This window comes from Poecilia mexicana, unplaced genomic scaffold (genome assembly GCF_051168715.1).
Source record: "Poecilia mexicana isolate PSO_F unplaced genomic scaffold, ASM5116871v1 scaffold_16, whole genome shotgun sequence".
In the NCBI taxonomy this organism is placed as follows: Eukaryota; Metazoa; Chordata; class Actinopteri; order Cyprinodontiformes; family Poeciliidae; genus Poecilia; species Poecilia mexicana.
The window spans coordinates 31,150,694-31,169,983 of record NW_028263385.1 but is presented as its reverse complement, the minus strand read 5'-3'; the positions used below and the strand labels follow the sequence as shown (position 1 = coordinate 31,169,983).

Sequence of the window (19,290 nt, the reverse complement as noted above, 5' to 3'; positions counted from 1 at the left end):
TATGGTACCAATAATATAACTATTTTTTGTTGCTTGGTTTGCATAGTTAACTATCAACTCATTACCTTTTATCCCAATATGTGATGGTACCCATGTAAAAATAACTAATAAACCTAATGTCTGAATTCTATAAATTAATAATTGAATCTCTAACGAAAAGTCTGGTCTACTATGTGAATAATTGTTTTTTGAATGAATAGAATAGCAAACTTGAATCTGAACAAATAACACTTCTTAATGGACCAATTTCCTCAATCCATTGTAGAGATAAAATGATTCCCAGCATCTCTCCTGTATAAACTGAGACTCCAACAGTAAGATAATTTTATTTATATAGCACATTTTCAGCAACATGGCAATTCAAAGTGCTTTACATGAATTAAAAGGAAATACAGAGAAAATAACAAATCAAAAGGAAAAAAGAGGAAAGAAAACTAATCTAATGTTGTTCTAAAGTATATAAACTAAGTGCTCCTGTTCAGGGTTGCTAAGTATCTAATTCCATTTCTAAATAGTGAGTACTCTACAGTTTCTGATAAAATAAGCTAAAGAGTGACTGATCTAAATCCTTTTCTGGGTTAAAAGTAATATAAACTAAGCAGTGACTGTTCCTGTTAAGTATTTCTGGATTCCAAGTTCGTAGTTATTCTAATTCTGATTCCATTTCTGGGCTGTATAATATTGATCTAAATAGTGCGTACTCCACAATTTCTGATATAAACTAAAATAATCCTTTTCTGGGTTAAATAGGGAGTACTCCACTGTTTCTAACAAAAAAGAGGAAAGGACACATTAGGGCAAATGGCAACATTCATACAAAACAATGGGCAAAACAAAGACATGGGTGAAGGTGGTGACGTCAAAGGGCGATGTCGCTGACACTCTTGGCAAAGTTCGATAGAGGTGTTGTTTATCAAGGAGTGATGTCCTTGGGAGCGTTCAGCTCCACAACTCAATGGATACAGGAGAGGGTGAGGAGGGAATAGTGTTGTGTTTACATATCTTCAAGGTGATTAGAAATATGCAGCCCTTCCAAGGCCACACGGGAAAAGCCAATTCAGAAGCCGTGCTTCGGGGAGATTATAAATTTCAATCTTCCCTAAAGTCTCTCCTATACATATCGGTTCCCATTCATCCAAATTAGTTTGGTTGTTCCACTGAACCGAAACTAGCAACTACTCCAAGATTGATTCCAACTCGTTAGTGAGTTTTAGAGTCCTCGTCTCTGTCCACACCAACAATCTGAGTGTTCGCTAGTTCGGCCAAGTCCGTCACAAATTTGTCGATAATCCAGGAATCCACAAGCTCCAAACAGCAGAAATCCTGTTATCATGAATAAATCCAGGGTGAATCCCACCGGGTGTGTCCCCGCAGGACAACAGGGCTCTCCTGTGCCCAGACTTCTCGTCAAAAATTTGATCAGTTGCATTGAGAGCTCGGTTGACCAGATCCATATTTTGTAGACTTGGATGATGTGCAAAGAAAGGCTCCAAAAATATAGAAAAATACATGACAAAAACAGAGCAAGAAGGGCAGGCATGGGCAGGGAGGGAGCAGAGGAAAAAAGTGTCCACCTTCATCGAGAGCAAGAGAGAGAGTAATCATTTACCTGTTTTAAAATGTAATTCTGGAGTTCAATTTCTGGAATGAATGACATTCCCTATTTGAGTTTTTTAAGCCTCTGTATGAACGTGGACACATCCATAATACATATTATTTAAATATGGATTGTACTGAATATGGATCTGAAAGGTTTTCTTTTTTCTGATCTCCAACAAAGTAAAATCAACAACACTAATAGGAAATAGAAACAGATGAACTAGTGATAGAGAAACTGATATTTATGTCAGATAAATCTACATTTTTTATAATGTCTTCCACAGTCCAGACAAAATAATTTAATTTCTTCTTTTCCTTTTCTAAAGTTGGTTTTAAAATCTTCTGACATGATTCCATTGTGATCCTTTAAATGACACCAGTAAGATGAAGTTAACTGTAATCTTCTGAACTGAAGTGGCATCTCTTCCATTTCTACTGGTAAAGCTGATGTTGGAGTTGTTCTGATGGCACCTGTACATAACCTCAAGGCTTGATACTGAATATTATTCACATTTTTTTACTAATGTTGCTGTTGCTGATGTCTGAGGGGTTTATCCCCTCACTAAAAGATGGTGTATTTTGTACTTTCTATATTCTAACTAATTTAACTTATAAATATACTTTTTGTTGTTTGGGGGAAGTTTTAAAACTGATCTATTCAAGAAATAAATAAATAAAGAAAGAAAACTCCATTCCACTCTCCAAATTTTCAAACATATCATTAATCATAATAGAAAAGAACAAAGGACTCACTATACTTCTCTGAGGCATACCATTTTCAACCAAAAATTTATCTGAAAAATATTGTCCTATTCCTACTTGCATTGATTGATCTTGTAAAAACTATTTAATCCAGTGGATCAATCAAAACATTGATCCATTAATTCCCATCTTTTAAAATTTTATTATAAAACCTTCCTTCCACATCATACATAACCCTTCTCCATATCAAAAAGACAGCCATCAAAGTCTCCTTATTAAATTGTTGTTTTCTGATTTCATATTCTAAACATAGAATAGGATCCATAGTGCTTCTATCTTTTCTATATCTACTTTGAATTTGATAATATGTCCTTCTCTCAAAAAAGTAGAGATAAATCTTTAATTTATCATTCTGTCCATTATTTTACATATTTATGAAGATAAAGCAATATGTCTGTTACCTGCTGGATTTGACCGCTCTTTATCTGGTTTTAGGACTGGAACTATGAATGCTTCTTTCCATGCCATAGGTAAAAAAATAAATAAATAAATAAATAAAATAATAATAATAATAATAATAATAATAAAAACTTCCCAGATCTTATTATACCATTCCAGTAAAATATTTTTAGATGAATTACTAAGCTTACTAATCATAATATAATAAAAATTATATTTTCTTGGGGAGTTTATTTTTAATTCCTAAGAGCATTATTTAGTTCAAATAAAGAAAAGAGAAAATTTAATAAGTCATTAGATTATGTGACCCTATCCTGGAATCTACCTGCATGAAAGGGGACAAACGTCTGGAAAAGGAATAGGAAAATGAATCCTAAATGAGGGCAAACATGGGCGATTTTCCTATTTTACCTGCGGTAAACTAGCCCAGAGGACAATTTAAGTACTTCCAGATACAACTAAATAAGCTGGCTGGTAGGTTCTTTGACTGACTGCGGAGAAGGTAAATCTGTTTGTCTACATTTCCATCCTCCAGCCCAGGAGGGGGCAGTACATTCTATTTGGTAACTGATGAAAACAGAAAAAAAGGACAACGAAGAAGAAGAAGCCTCTCTGCGCATGTGCGGTACATCCACACGTGTTCACTGTGTGTGGTGAAACGCAGATTTGGAGTCGCTGTAGGAAAAGCGCCGCACAAGTTTTCGGGTTGTTGTTTCATCGCTAATCTTCAACTAACATGAGACCAGGTATAGTAACATCGCGTGTGACGGGGTTTAGGTCCCGTTTCATGGTGTCTTTAATGTCTTGCTCTGGGTTCAGAGGTTCAGAAAAGAAATTGGCCTTCATCTCCATCGCAGTCCTTTTTAAAAAATAATGGGAATCACTCTAGGTGAAAATAAGGTGCTACCAGATATAGGGTTATTAGATACACGCTGTGATGTAATGAATGCATAAAGTTGTATTCATTAGTAAAGTTTCATTGGTAAATTACAGCGCTTAATTCGAGCTGGAACCTCGTCGTCTTGCTAAGCACGTGCTGTAGAAGCAGAGAAACAGCAGGAAGATCCTGTGAAGCTTCACGGTCTGCTTTGTTCTGGTAGAGATGGACGAGCACAGAGAGCTGAGAGACCAGGGCTCAAAGTAAGCTAGCATTAACACGTGGCTAGCATTAACCTAGACTGTTTTCTCAACGAAACTGTGTTCAGTGTTGGAACAAAAATATTTTAGCTAAGAAATAGCTGAGTTAAGATGCGTGACTTTTGATTAATGTTTAAGTAAACTAAAATGTTTTTAGATTTTCTAACATCAGAATTCTTTACATTGTGACAAGTGTTTACAAAGGGGAATTTTGTCCCAAATAAAATGGATAAAACAAATTACTTCACAGAAACTTCCACTGCCAGGTTCTTAAATATTAAGTTAGTGTTAAGAAATGAAGACTGTAAAGAAGAAAGGAAATGTTTGATTAGAAAGCCATTTTTCTCACAGCTTGTTACACTTTCTAAGACTTTACTCCTTCCAGCTATTTTTTTGCTGGAAGTAAAATAATAATAATAAAAAACAAAACAAAAGAAAAAACAGCTTGTTTAGCCCCTTTACTGTGATGTAAATGGGTTTATGAGGACATCTGTGTCATTGTAGCAGTAAAGGGGTTTTAAAATGTTTTGAGACAAATACATTGGTAGCTTAAAAATCTCATGAAATTAAATGGTTCATTGCTGTATTATATTTAAAACAAATACCTTATTTTAAGAAATCCTACAAATAAACCCTTGTTTTCATAATGTTGTAGTTCACCCATTTCCCCCTCTCTGCACCACCCAGGTCCGGTTACCGGTTCCGGAACCCGATCAAAACCCCTCAGTGTCATTTGTTTGAGAAATAATGAGATTTGCTGAAAATGATCAGATGTTACAATTCATACAAATGGAAGAGATGGAGTGACATTCACCGTCCAGGGCTGGGTTCCTCTTAGCTGACCTTAAGGGTTACACCAAGTTAGCAAAGATCGTGGTACGAGTTCTGCTTTTATCTTATTTTACACCCTCTCTAAGGGGTGTTGGGCTGCTTAAACAGTTTTTGTTAGGGTTGTTAGTGGAGTGGTGTTTCAGCCCATGGCGGAAGTATCGCACTCGCCTCATGCTGTTTTTTGCTTGATTATTTTGTAGTGCCATAATGCTTCAAATTTCGTCATATCAGGGTGATTCTTTTTTTGCGGCAACATTCCATGTCCCCATGTTTTGCTTACAATTATTTTTTGTAAAATGTGCCAAATATTTACAACAAAGTATTTTAATTATATATTTATATTTTTGCCATTATTCAAATATAAATGAAATGCCTTTTAAATATTATTTTTGTTCTTTACACTCCTTTTTGGTGACCGACATGCTCTATTTCATTGTCTCCCCAGTGCAATGTAATAGACTTCCTCATGAAGTTTAAACTATAAAATATATATATATATTTTATGTTTTTCTTCAATAAGTTGATTGGACTAAACCTTATTTTAATATGTAATTGAATCTGCTGAAACTCTTTTTCTTACTTGATATTTTCCTCATATTCTACATGTCCCAGTACTACCTTTCCACCCGGTTGGGATGTTTCCTTGTTGCCTTCAAAAAGTCTAAAATTCCATAAAACCAGTTGATGGAAGTGACATCAAAGGTTTTGAAGTAAATTCAACCATGGAAAACAAAGTCAGCTTCAACTGTCACCATCTCTGTACCGTTTCTTCTCTTCAACATGTTAAACCTGGATGAGTAAAGCTTAAAGCTCCACCCTGTTAGGATAGATTGTGAAAAATGTTTATTCAGTAGAATTAAAAAAAAACATTATATTAGATTTAGTCATTAAAGGTTTGTTATTCTGTTGAAGGTTAACTAGCTAAATGTTCACCACATAAAGAGCTACAGGTAGATTAGTTAGAAAAGTTCCACCCTGTTATGGGTGGAAATTAGGGTGAAAAGTCATCATTTTAAGTGAAATAAAAAATGTCAGATGATGGAATAGAGTTGCAGAGCAGTCTGAGGTATTATCAGATGTCTTTGCCATTTGTCTGTTTTCATTTAGTTGCCCCCATTGACTCCTGTGAGGGGAACAATGAGTCTGTCAGGGGAAAATCCACTACAGGGATATCACATGTTTTCCCAAATAGAGCCAGGACAAACACTCTGCCTATACTTTGACTTGAAAGAGGCAATTCTGCAACCAATGATGAAAATTGTCAGATTTTAGAATCAAAGACATTTATTTTCCACCCTGTTATGGGACAATAACAGGGTGTGATGTTCCATTCCACACACGTTTTTATTAAATATTGTTACAGAAACATTAAATACTGTGAATTTTTCTGTGCCATGTTGGGAATTGAAGACCAATAAATGCACATATTGATATAATTTTTTAAAATTACCAATATTTTCAATGCTGACAGTAATGATGAGTAAAAAAACCATTTTTTTCTTTACAATACAGACATAAATGATTCGTAACTACATGATGTGTTACAATTTCAAAAATAAAACATATTATATTGTAAAAGGAACACACTCTTTTTAAGAAAAAGTCATTATTTTTCAAAATTTAAATGTTTAACTATTTGTGGTCTACATGTAAATGTTCATACCAGGGTGGAACACATTCAGAGACAATGGTGAAAAAAAACACCTGTAATTATTAATTCATCCAGTCCTGAGCTTGCCCATTATTAATTTCTTATTGTTAAACATGTCTGTGTGGTAACACAATAAGCTTAAAACATTAATACTTTTTTTTCAAATGTCCTGAAGCTGAAATGTTGCCGCAAGAAAAGAATCACACATCAAATGCTTTGTCTACTTAGGCAGAGTTGCTGCGTCTTTATCTCATTAGAACTTGTCTTTAAAAAAACATTTGGGAAATTTAGACAAAGGTAGAAAACTGAGTCTGTATACAACCGTGTGAAATGATGGAATGTTTATGGGTGTCGGGATAAACTGGCTTCGTTCACTGTACATTGACTTGGATCAGTGAATACTTTTGCATATTTTAATAATGAATTTTAATAAAACTGTTCAACTATTGATATCAGTAGTTGAATCAATGATGAATCAACATTCTTATTGGTGAGGAGGATGTTTGTGTGTTAACCAGGGCTGTTGTAAACAAATATTTTAGTAATCAAGTAATTGGATAAAAAAATTTATAAAATAAAATATTGGTAAATCTGGCATAGCACTGGTGTTACTATCGGATATCAATATTAGTGAAGTCTTTCCATTGTTGTGCTTCCCTAACAGTTACTTTTCTGTAGTTTAGAAAACTAACCTGTAACAATAACAGCTCACTTTCTAAGTTAACGTGAAGAAAAGTTATAGAAAAATCTGATATTATATTCAATTTAATAGTAAAGAGCCAGGTTTACAAATATGCTTATAAAAATGTCTATACTCCAGCTTTTAGTTTATGTATTCACCTTCAGTGAGTTTAATGGATGAACTCTCACCTTGCCCCACACCTGTCAAGCTTTGAGTTTGAGAAAATGGGAAATGTCGCCTGGAGTTGGGGGACTTGGGGTGGTACAGGTGAGGGCAGGCGAGCGAAAGAACATAAGATGGGTGTGGAGAGGAGGAAATAGACCAGGAGACAGACGAACATAAGTCCGGGGACAAAAGTAAGAATGGGGGGAAGCAATACAGGATATTTACGGCACCGTCGTTCGTCACACTCAGAAACTCATCGACCAGCCATGTAGCGCTGCGATGTTTTCCGCCACTCATTTGAAGAGACTGAGGTGATATGAAATTTATTGTGCGGTTCGTCCGTAAAGCTGCACTTACACTGTAACCATCAACTACTCAGCCGCCCACCGTGTTCAGTCCATCCGCTCACCTGTATAAATCTTCCTTAGCTTCTTCCCGCTGTTCGCTCTGAACCAGCAGCACCCGGAGGAGAAAGGCTGCCGGACTCAAGGCATCGCTCCAATCATTTTAAGGATGTTTATTGGCCCCCCAAAAACAATGAAAACCTGGGCATTATCACCACTCAGTAAAATCCCCACGGGCCAAACTTGAAGATTGGACTTTATGCTGCTAACACTTAGCTTTCGTCAACAACTCAGAGGTGGAAGTCGGAGCTATGTGCAACGCAAATAATGTTCCGGCCTGAACACGGTGCACTAAATAAAACAAATTAACGAAGCTTCGAGGCAGGTAAATTTTCCTCGAGGAATTTTAATTATCGAGGTACTCGAATCACTCGAGGAATCGTTTCAGCCCTAGTGTTGACCTCAATGTGTGTGTCCTGCAGTTCCTGAAAGGCTTGTTTGTCCTGGATGTTCTAAAGGTTTCAGTCCGCGTGGAGACAGAGGAGGACGAGGCGGAGGTCGTGGAGGGTTCAGAGGTGGCTTCGGTGACCGGGGGGGCCGAGGAGGAAGAGGTGAGAAAGCATAGTCTATTTTGTTTTGATTTGTTGCTGATTAATGTTAAAAACCAAATGTTTAAATCTCATGAGCAGAGATTGTCTTTCATGGTGAAAGATTTTGTCCAACAGAGCCAATAATGGCTCAAACACATCGGGTGTCTGTTCCCACTTTCCAGCTGACTGGAACATAAACAAGATGCAGCCCCTGCTGGTGTTGAGCACTTTATGCCTTCTGTCTGAGTTGTTCTTGATCCAACACACCTCAGTCACATGATGGGTCCCCTCAATCATATCCGAGTTCTGCTAATATCTTCTATGGACCAGGGGTGAAGTTGGAGAACTGGAGGCTGGTGACGGACCTGTCTGCTTTACACCTGGCAGGTCTGAAACGCTGCATCCCAAATTCTTTCTGACGCCAGGCTCTGATGTTTGTCTTTTAGGTGGAGGCTTTAGGTCCCCAGACGGTGGAGGATTTCGAGGCAGAGGTGGCGGGAGAGGCACTCCAAGAGGAAGAGGAGGAAGGGGCGGTGGCAGAGGAGGTTTAGGAGGAGGGAAAAGAGTTCTGATCGAGCCTCACAGACATGAAGGTTATTATCAAACATTAGTCAAGCAGATTTTTAACAGTAAAAAATTTTTTTTTAATAAAGGTTTTGTTGGCTCTAGTGGCCTTTATTTGAAAATAGTTTGACAGGAAAGAGAGTTATGAGAGGGGGGGGGGGGAAGACATGCGGCAAATGTCGCCAGGCTGGGAATCGAACCTGCAACCACCAGCATGAAGACTAAGGCCTCAATACGTGGGTTGTGCTTCGCCCCTGCGCCACTGTAGCACCCAGCAGTAAAAGTTTTTAATATACTGTCTGATATGCTAAGCATGAAGTCACATGTTGCTCTAAGTCCCCACATTTTAATTTTAATCAGGAGTGCGCCGATAAATCGGCCCGATTTCCTCGCTTGTGTCCTTGACGTCTGCAGGTGCTAACACTCTTGTCAACTTAGCAGCTTTGTTACTATATTGTGACTTTTCAGATTGTCTCTGGGGAACTCCAATCGCTGCAGCCCTGGTTTGAATCAGTTTAGCTTCCATTCTTAAAATTTGACTGAACATGGGAAGTAGAGTAGAAATAAAAACTAAATGCCGTTGCATATTTAGAATGTTTCAGTGTCTGAACTTTCAAATTTGAATAGCCATCAGTAAATTGGTGTGTGTGTGTGTTAGGAGTGTTTATCTGCAGAGGGAAGGAGGACGCCTTGGTCACCAAGAACTTGGTGGTGGGAGAATCTGTGTACGGAGAGAAGAGAATGAGTGTGGAGGTAAAGTGTTGCTTCAGTGGCTGATTTGTTTGCTGATCAGTATATATTGTCCCAATAACTAGGTGTGTTTTTTTGTCAGGATGGAGAGACCAAGATTGAGTACAGAGCCTGGAATCCTTTCCGCTCAAAGCTGGCAGCAGCTATACTAGGAGGAATTGACAAGATCCACATCAAACCTGGAGCTAAGGTCATGTACCTGGGGGCCGCCTCTGGGACCACCGTGTCCCACGTCTCAGACATTGTTGGACCGGTGAGTATGGCTCTCCAGTTTTATTTCTCCTTTCAAGCATCATTTGAGGGCAGATGATGTGCATTTGGTTAGGACCCTTTAATGCTCTTAACATGCTGGGCTTTAACATGCCTCATATGGCTCCATGGTGATTTCTTGTTTTTTCAAGAGCTGCTTCTCTATTTGCCTGATGGGTTCAACCATAAGCCAGGACACATACAGGACAAGTCTGTCTCTGTCTGAAGACACTTTCTGGACTACACTAAGACTTCTTGTTTCTGACATGGGATTTAAACAGAGTGATGCGGCCTTGGGAACGTTTTAAGTTTACCCTTAAATAGACTTCCTCTTAGTTGCCAGCTAGATGTTCTGTTCCAATATTCCACCTTTCATGAAGCTGATTTTGATTTGTTGCTTCTTGCATAGCTCTAAATTGCTGTTCCTGATTTTTAATAATTTTATTTTCTGTCAGAAAATGTTGTCTGATTGGCTATTAAAGCCAGTCACCCATAGATTGATTAGTGCATCTCTAGTTTTCATCAAGTACTTCATTTAGCTGTGTTAAGGGTTTAAATTTTCCCCAATTGCTCCGGTTTGCCCATTGTCTATGTAATGTGGCTGTTCCACGTTATGAAGCTTATAGAAAATTGCCTGCACTGTAAACAACCATCCTCTACTGTAGAGAGAGAAATGCTGAGCCAAACGAGGCGGCGGATAGCAGTGATGGGCAGATGAGGCCTCATTGGGTGTGTGGCACATTTCCCAAACTGTGCTAAGACTGTGTTGCTTTGTCACTTACAGTGACATCTGCTGGATTTAGAAAGTCATTGCAGGCAAATTCAGTAAAGACGGGAGTGTTAACCAGTTCCTCCCCCTCATGCCGGGCACAATGATGCCTCAGCATTATGGAAGTGCTCCAGTTACAGTAAGACAAAACTTGGGAGCAAATCCTACATTTTTCACCTTCAATGTAAATAAAAGTTAATCATGTAAACTAACTTGGATATCCCATGGAAAGGAATTTGAATAATCCAAAAGAGAAATGATCAAAAGTGGAAATGAGGACGTAATAATTACTTTCTGTGATAAGATCAAAATGATCAAAATTGGGAGAAAACTTCCTCTTCCTCTGTTGATTCATGCCAGTATTCAAATACGAGCCAAAAACCAACGCAAAGCAAAGAACACAAAGTGTCTCCATTCAACAAAACCCACAAATGTGTAAACACAGTTTCTTTCTCATCAACACAATTTGGTTGCGGTCACATCCAAACAACACCGGAGCTGGATCGGTTACGTGGTTTTCCTTAAAGTGATACATGCACCGACATGGGGTTTCATCTAGTTTGCTCGGCGCATGTGCCAAGGTTTCTGTGTCGTCTGGCCCATCACTAGTGGATAGTGTTAATTTAACCCTCTTACAACCAACCTGTCGGCGCCGACAGGATTCGGCTTGTGTACTTCCCATTACCGTAATTTCTGAACAGCTCAACATATCAAAAAAATTCCAAAAGTGCAGAAAAGCTGAGACATTGCGCTTTCAGGGCATATATGATACATTGCGGTAGCCACCCTGGAAAGTTTGATATGAGCTTGACCAATCACAAGAAAGATTCTCCGTTGTGTCATATTTGTCACCCAACCTACTCTGTATCGTAACTCCTGAACCTTTGGCCGCATTCAAAAAATTCCAAAAGTATTAGTGCATAAAATAAGGTTTCCAACGGTGTATCACATGTGCATGTTGCAGCAGACATTAGAGTAAATATTTTCGTTACGGAATTTCCCTGCGGGGCTTCGTGTTGTATCAACGGAGTAGCGGTGCGAGAGAGAGAGAGAAAACGGCAGAGGACGAGTTGAAATCGCACATAAAATTATGGAAATGTCTAAAAAATAATCCACCAGACTGATAAAGGGTCCCAGAAGGCTGATGTCTGAAGGCTGTGAACATAAGAGACATATAACCAGCTTATGTAAAATATTTGTACAAGCTAACGTTAGTTATATGAACTCTGCACAGCTATTGGCTAACTGTTAGCTCCATCTTGATTCCTGCATAATTTGCGCAATAATTATTTATTATGCTGAAAATAAAATCGTGGTATTCCAAAAATTTTGTCCTAAGTAATAATATTTTTACCCAACGTGATTTTGGCAAAAAAAAAAAAAAAAATCACCACCACTTTTTTTTCTGCAAAAGAAAACAAACAAATAATAATAAAAAAAACAACAAAACAAATCAGCCAAGTGAAGGATTGGTGACCTGTCCAGTGTGTCTCCTGCCTCTTGCTCTTGACCACTGGAGATGGGTACCAGGACCCTCTCAACCTGAAGTGTGATAGATAAAGTATGAATGGATCCAGAGTGGGATTCTGTCTGCAGCTGGAGAGGAACTGCTTTAGAGCCTACCACCAGAAATGAAAACGCCTGAAATAATTTGATAAAAAAACAGGCATAAAAACTTGTAAATTGGAGGCCAGGCTTCACAGTTTTCTCTGCATTTATGTAATATAGTTGAAAGTTGAAATTGTTCATCTGAAATTGTTTGCCCCTGTAATCAGAAAGTTTTTGTACAGTAATAAACCTGAAAATTTCAATTCCGATTTTTTTTTTGTCTTTAAACTGTTTATTCTCAATTTTTAATAGACAGAAATGTTAAATAACTATCAAATACTGAAAGCTGAGGTTGTTCTGGAAAAAAGAGCAAAACTTCAGACTCAATGCACATTTTTTGAGAATTTTACAGCCATAAAATCAGAAAAATACCAGGCGGCCCAGTTACATTTACGGTCTTAAGAGGGTTAATATATGGAAGCGTGATCAAGACGGACCGAACGGCTTCTTGTACTTCCTCTGCTGACATTGCTAAAACTACAGGAAGACTACAACTCTAAAACAGTGCAAAAATATTGACGTCATAACTTCTCTTTCTGGTCGCTGATTGGCTGGTCAAAAATTGACCGGAGGCAATCCGAGCTAAGGGGAAAAGGCCCAGATTAGTGGTGTGCCGATCGATCTCCCTCTTTCTTCACACCATGCAGGCACATGGCAGCAAATCTGAAGCAATACATCAACACAACACATGTAATGACATTTAAAAAACAAGCACTTTACTTTACTTTGGCTATATCAAGGCTTACTGCAGGTAAAAAGACATCCAAAGCAGCCAGACGGCAGGTACAGCAGCACACAATTTTCAGCACTCACACGGATGAGCATGACTGTCAGAAGTCTAACTAAATAATCCAAAAAATAATTGAAGTTATGGAGCTAGAGTTGTAAGACGCTGGGTTCTGTTCTTGCTGTTTAACTACTGCAACACACTACTGAGATGTAATATTTCACAGACAGAGCGCCGTTTCCACTCCACAATGAACTCTCACATTAAACTTCTCCCTAAAGGTGCAGAATGTAAATTATTATTTTTTTACATGTATATTAAAACTTTCACTGACCTAACATAAGATAGATAATCTGTGAACATTTTTTAGCTCCTCTGCCTCCTCCAGGTGTTCTGCAGAATTACAATCAATCAGAACCAGCGCAAAACAATTAGCCATCAATCATCTTAGGCAGTTTTGATTTAGTAATTTAGGATTGTTTATTTTAAGGCAACCTGCATTTGACTTTGAATGTTTCGTTTTTTACTTGAGAATATTTGACACAGGCAGCGTTGTGAGATTCATTTGACTTTCTGAGAACCTTAGTTTTAAATATTGTTACTGATTCCAGGTTTTTCTGTTGTCTTTTTGACTCAATAGTTGCTGCATTGTGCCTGCAAGTATTTTGCATGTTTCAGTCTAAATTAGGTGATTTTTTTATGGTTCTGTTTTGCCAGGTCACATAGCATTTATACCCAGAGAGAAAAATTAGAGTCCAATTCATGTGATGGGTATCAGAATCGGCAGCAAAAAACCTGATCAGAGCATCCATAGCCCAGACTATTATGGAACCAAGAACTTTTTTTTGAACAGAATTAGACAGGGCAATGGTCTTCCTGGCTAATTAGTCTTTGAAGTCACCGATCATATTTCTTACTGCTGCCAATGTTACCAAAACCAGGGTTTCCCCCAGAAAACTTGCTAAGCCCGGTGGTCAGGGTGCCGAGGCGGTGCACTGTTGTTTTTTTTTGTATTAAAACATGTTAAGTAGACAGGAAATGTAAAAATATTACTGGGTAAGTACCCAGTAAGTAAGTAAGTACTGGGTAAGTAACATATAAGTATATGTTATGGGAAAACATTGCCAGTGAAATGCTATTTAAATCTACAACTAGTCTTAAAAACAACAAATCCAAAAATACAATTAAAATGAATATCAATCCAAATTAAGTCGGCGGCTCCATATTCCCCAGGGCTTCAGGAGCCACAAATATGCTAATATTTTAAAACAGATACATAAATGTGACATTTGTTTATTGAGATGATCAATGCTGCTAAATTTGGTTTAATGGTTTTAGCATATAAACACAAACACACAGACCCACACGCTGGGCAGCGTGTTGAGATGTAAACGCGGCATAATATTTTGTTCACAAATATAAATCATTATCACCGCTCTCTCAACATGCACCTCTGAATTCACGACTGCAACTTACTGCTGCGGTTCATAGAGCTGCGTAACCAGAGCTAACATGGTGAGTTTTAAACTCTTACCTTGAGTTCTCCACAGAAACATAATTCCTCACAGGAAGTTGGTAAATATCCATACAGGTCAGCCTGTGTCCAGTTTGAGTGAAAGGTTCATGCGATCCACGCTGAGGTAAAGTTCATCAAGCAGCGGTGGCGCGCATCGCCAACGCGCATCGCTGCCAGCTGTGTTATTGGTCTGAACGCTGCCGGCTTTAAATGCATAAACTATAAACCTATAATAAACATATCTTTTAGGAATAAATCTGCTCTGCTAGTGAAAATGCTCAGAGCAACAAAGACGCTTGGAATCCGGCTTGAAAAAGAAAAAGAAAAGAAAATTAGCGATTTTCTTTTTTTTTTTCTTTCTTTTTCTTTTAATTATAAATTATTTTCCTAAAAACATAAACAAGCAACCCTTAGCATGGAGGGGGGGGGGCTAGTAAAGCATGGTGGCCCGCCAGGCTTATAATACACTGGGGGAAACCCTGCAAAACCAATATGGAACAATATCGATATAATTGAGCAGGAGTGTCTATTTGGCTTACACAAACCAGGCAGGTCCAGAAGCAGAGAATGACACTAAATATCCCCATAAATGAATATGGTTTCTATCTCTGTACATGATGCTCAACAGAAGGCTTTTGAATATGCATACAGAAAAACAGTTACTGTTTAACAGAAGAGTAAAGCCTTCATTTAAGTAAATATAACACTTTTTGTTTGGTCACAGGAGGGGCTGGTCTATGCGGTGGAGTTCTCCCATCGATCGGGTCGTGACCTTCTCAATGTGGCAAAGAAACGCACCAATATCATTCCAATCATTGAAGACGCCAGGCATCCACACAAATACCGCATGTTGGTTGGTAGGTAGTTCTGGAAACACCAGTCCTCTTATTGCCCCACTAGGACAGCTGGGGCTGTGGGCGTGAGCTGTATGTCGTAAACATGTCAGTCTCACACAGTTCCTGCTTTTCCAACCAATTCTGGTGAACAGAATTGGTTGTTTCAGTCAAACCTACAAGGAGCTCCTGCATTCCAGCTTGTAACATCTGAACAACTTGTTACTAAAATATGTGTTTACTTGGAGACAAGTCTTTTGATTTCTGCTTTTTGTAACCAAGCTACTTGTTTAGTGGCTTCATAGATGATATCCTGTTGAACACCTGGTTGAATGTCACCTCATTTGTCCAACCAGCTGGTGAAAGAGCAAATCATGCATCATATATTCAGTGTTACCTTTTCTTTTAGGCATGGTGGACGTCATTTTTGCCGATGTGGCCCAACCTGACCAGACGAGGATTGTTGCTTTGAATGCTCACAACTTTCTGAAAAATGGAGGACACTTTGTTATCTCAATAAAGGTTTGTTCATAACTTTATCAAAAGACAGTAAATCTTTGAATAAAAGGCTGATTGCTGAGCATAAACCTTGATTTTTGGTACTTGCCTGTTGTAATTCCACATCAAGAGCAGAGGGTGCTTTGTGATAAGTTGGTGAAATCTAAGATTTGACTCAAATCAGGCGAGCACACTGGTAATTAAGAGAAGCATAACATTGGTGGTCTAATTAAGCAATAAGCAATTGATTGCATGATTAATTAAAATGAGCTCAATAATTTTGATTCTCATGATTAATATTTTTTGAAGTGCAATTTCTTTACATTGGCTTCCATCACTTTGAGGAATTTAGCTATAAAATGCGAGGAAGTGTGGATGATGGCTTCATTCCACTTTTGGAATGTTTTACACCTGACTCTAATACTCTCAATTGAATTCAAATCGTTCAACAAAGCGATTGTACTAGGTTATTAAATGATCTTTTATTCATTTTCATTTTACTAGTTTAACATTGAATGCGTGTAGGTTGTGTGTTTTCATTGGCTTTTTATCCTCTGTAGAACATCTTGGAGTAGATGTATGTATTTATGTAGGGTTTATATTTTTTGTGCTGATGAACCAAGAGTTGGTAACAGTGGGGTGACTGTTCACTCCAAACATGCAGACATGAGCTGTGGACCGGTCTGTCAGTGAAACCTCTCTCACAGGAGAGCAGAAGACGAGTGTGGTTGATTTTTAGACCTTTGATGAGGTAGAGAAGATCAGGGGATAGAATCGGCTTCCTGTGTAAGAATTGGCTGATCTCCCCAAGTTAAGGAAATCGGCACAGATAAATCGGTGTATCCTTAATCTCATCACCTTACAGAATGAAAACTATTTTGGCAGCACATGGTCATGATGTGAAGAATGGGTAAATGGCACCTAATAAAGGATGATTTAGATTTGAACTTGAGTGAACTGCAGAACATTTGTTGTGACTCGGTGTAGGAATGAAGATGAATGTACTAAGCATATTTTCACCAGATGGATTAGTCCAACTCTGCTTTTATTCTGCTACATTAAGATTCCTCTGTTTATGGGTGATGTACTCGGTGAAGTTGATACATGTGAAATTGTGAAGCTCAAGCCTTTTTGTTGTTGTTTTTAGGCCAACTGTATAGACTCCACAGCAGCTCCAGAGGCAGTTTTTGCTTCTGAAGTGAAGAAGATGAGTGCTGAGAACATGAAGCCACAGGAACAGCTGACTCTGGAGCCCTATGAGAGAGACCACGCTGTGGTGGTTGGCATCTACAGGTAACCTCACATCTCTGCTCCTCAGGACCACTGCTCAAGTCAAACCTACAAACAACTGTATGACAAAGATAACTTTATCTGAGATGAAAACATGCATAGATCTAAATGTGCAAAACCATTCATGTACAAGCTCTTGAATATTTAAACGGATTGGTCTACCAGGTCGGTACTGCTGTGGGAACTGCTGTAATACTTGCCAGCTTTCTTTTGATGATCTTGAGTTTGGTAAAGTGTGCAAGGCCCATAATGACTCTGTTTTTTGTGTTTTCAGACCTCCACCTAAACAGAAGAAATGAGGTGTGGAAAATGAACAGAAGGCCATCATCACCATCAAGTTGAACCAAATCTCTTTCAAGTTGCCCTCCTTCTCAATCTCTGTCGACCTGACAGAGGTACAGCTCTGAGCCACCTTTAGCTTTCTAACTGCATTTAGTGGGAATACCATTCAGTTCTTCCACAGCTGTTGTTTTATCATATGTAACACATACATTGTACATAAATTTGTGTAAAATATGATTTGCCCTGTCTCTCTGTCTAAGCCTTTTCAAAACTAATCAAACTTTTAAAAGTTAACTAGATTTTATAAAATACATTGGTAAATAAAAACACATTTAAATCCAAAGTACATGTAATTGAGTTGAAACATGACCACAGACTTGAAAATCCACAAACGGTTTGCTTCTGCGTTCTTTTCCGAGTCTAAACGCAGCATTGTCTGAAGTGTCTATGAACCATTCTCCGGGGAAACACAAGATAAAAACTTCTTGGCTGGACTCCTTTGTTTTTCTTCTGCTGTCCGTGGCGTGGATATCTTCTAGATAAAATGGTGACAGACCAAAAATTCTGGAGGCAGTTTGCACAATTATTGATGATGTAGGTATCAATCAATCAATCAAATTTTATTTGTATAGCACATTTCAGCAGCAAGGCATTTCAAGGTGCTTTACATAATTAAAAAAACAAAATAAAAATAGCATGTGACATTGAATTAACAGTAAGAAAGAGAAAGGTATATTACCAAACCACATCAGTCTGCATGCAGTAAGGATAGTTTTATTACTGACTGGTTAAATTGAGGGCTTTAGTGGGCATGCTGTAGTTTACTGCTAGCTGTTGCAATTCTACAGTTATAATAGTGGAAGCACATTATATTAATACCAAATTAGTCTCTCTCTTCTGACAAAATTTGCCAAAGTGGAGATGAATGTGTAAAGTTATTTCTTTGAGAGAAACCCAAATCCCATTGCTGTCATCACACTGTTGGCCAGGTTAAGTATAAAGGATGTAGATGTGTCTTGTAATCTTTGTTTGATACCAGCGTTTTGAATTCTGGGATGTTTGGTTTGACAGATAGTTGACCTGTAAATGGGTCTTTTGGGGAAAAAATTGTACAGTTTGTCTCTAGTTCAAGGATGTGTCATTAGGGAAAATTGCTTGATGTAGTGATTCTTTGGCTATTCATTTTTACAGCCAAAGATTTTTCTAGATTTTTTTTTATTATTTTAAATAAAAAAATATTTTGGGTTTAATATTTCACCACACTGTTTAGGCAATAATTGTACATGCATGTATTTAATTGTGTCTTTTAAGACGTCTTGTACAGTGATGTCTTTGGCTTCACCACTAATTATACAATTCAGTCAGGAGTCCTTACATTTGTTCAGAGTTAAGATATCTAATGTACAAGGGAAACGGACTTCTACCCTGGTCATTAAAAAATATCAGCGGATAATGCTAGAGTGAAATAAAAATGTTAACATTTTTTTAGAAAGCAAACATATTTAAATACTTTTTGTGGTTTTTGATGATTGAATCTGTTATTTCTGTAGCAGACAGACACGCCTGCGTTATTCTCAGTTCTGTTATTTGGAGAAGCCGAGACCTTAAAAGTTCCTTTAGACTTGAAGTTATGCAGCTGCAGCGCAGGACGTCGCAACTTTTTTTTTTCTAATGTTATATATAGTTCAGGTCGTTTCCGATTCATGAGGGATGATATTCAGTGAAAACATCCCGTTTTTATTTTAAACTGCTCGTCAAAGCTGCGTTTCTCCTTGATGCCAAATAAAAATTATTCTTCTGGATCCGCATGCTCACAACATACACCGGTATACTTTAGCATTAACCTTTTCACGTCAATATTAGCACGTTTGTCGCGAGGACTGCTTGTAGGGAAGCGCTTGCGTTAGGTTTGTTTTGGCAGCCATTTTGTGGGAAATGCCTCAAGAACGCGCTTAATCGGGAGTGCGCGCTCAATGCAGCCCCTCTCCTTTGACCGATATTTCCATCAGAGGGGCTGGGCAGACCAGGGTTAGCTGTACCTCTG

General features: G+C 38.2%; 1 protein-coding gene across 1 annotated transcript; it reads left to right on the top strand.

Moving 5' to 3' along the window:
• The first annotated feature begins 3,350 nt into the window (after positions 1-3,350).
• fbl (fibrillarin rRNA 2'-O-methyltransferase) lies at positions 3,351-17,740 on the top strand. The gene is made up of 9 exons (XM_014969037.2): positions 3,351-3,506; positions 8,089-8,181; positions 8,607-8,753; positions 9,383-9,477; positions 9,557-9,727; positions 15,068-15,200; positions 15,586-15,698; positions 16,822-16,967; positions 17,239-17,740. The coding sequence occupies exons 1-9, from the start codon at positions 3,497-3,499 to the stop codon at positions 17,261-17,263; spliced, it is 933 nt and encodes a 310-aa protein (XP_014824523.1). The 5' UTR covers positions 3,351-3,496; the 3' UTR covers positions 17,264-17,740.
• The last annotated feature ends 1,550 nt before the right edge of the window (positions 17,741-19,290 follow it).

Excerpts from the sequence above, each read along its gene's own strand:
- fbl (XM_014969037.2), top strand. Across the intron at positions 15,699-16,821 it reads ACTTTGTTATCTCAATAAAG|GCCAACTGTATAGACTCCAC; the intron begins GTTTGTTCATAA and ends TGTTGTTTTTAG. Across the intron at positions 16,968-17,238 it reads GTGGTGGTTGGCATCTACAG|ACCTCCACCTAAACAGAAGA; the intron begins GTAACCTCACAT and ends TTGTGTTTTCAG.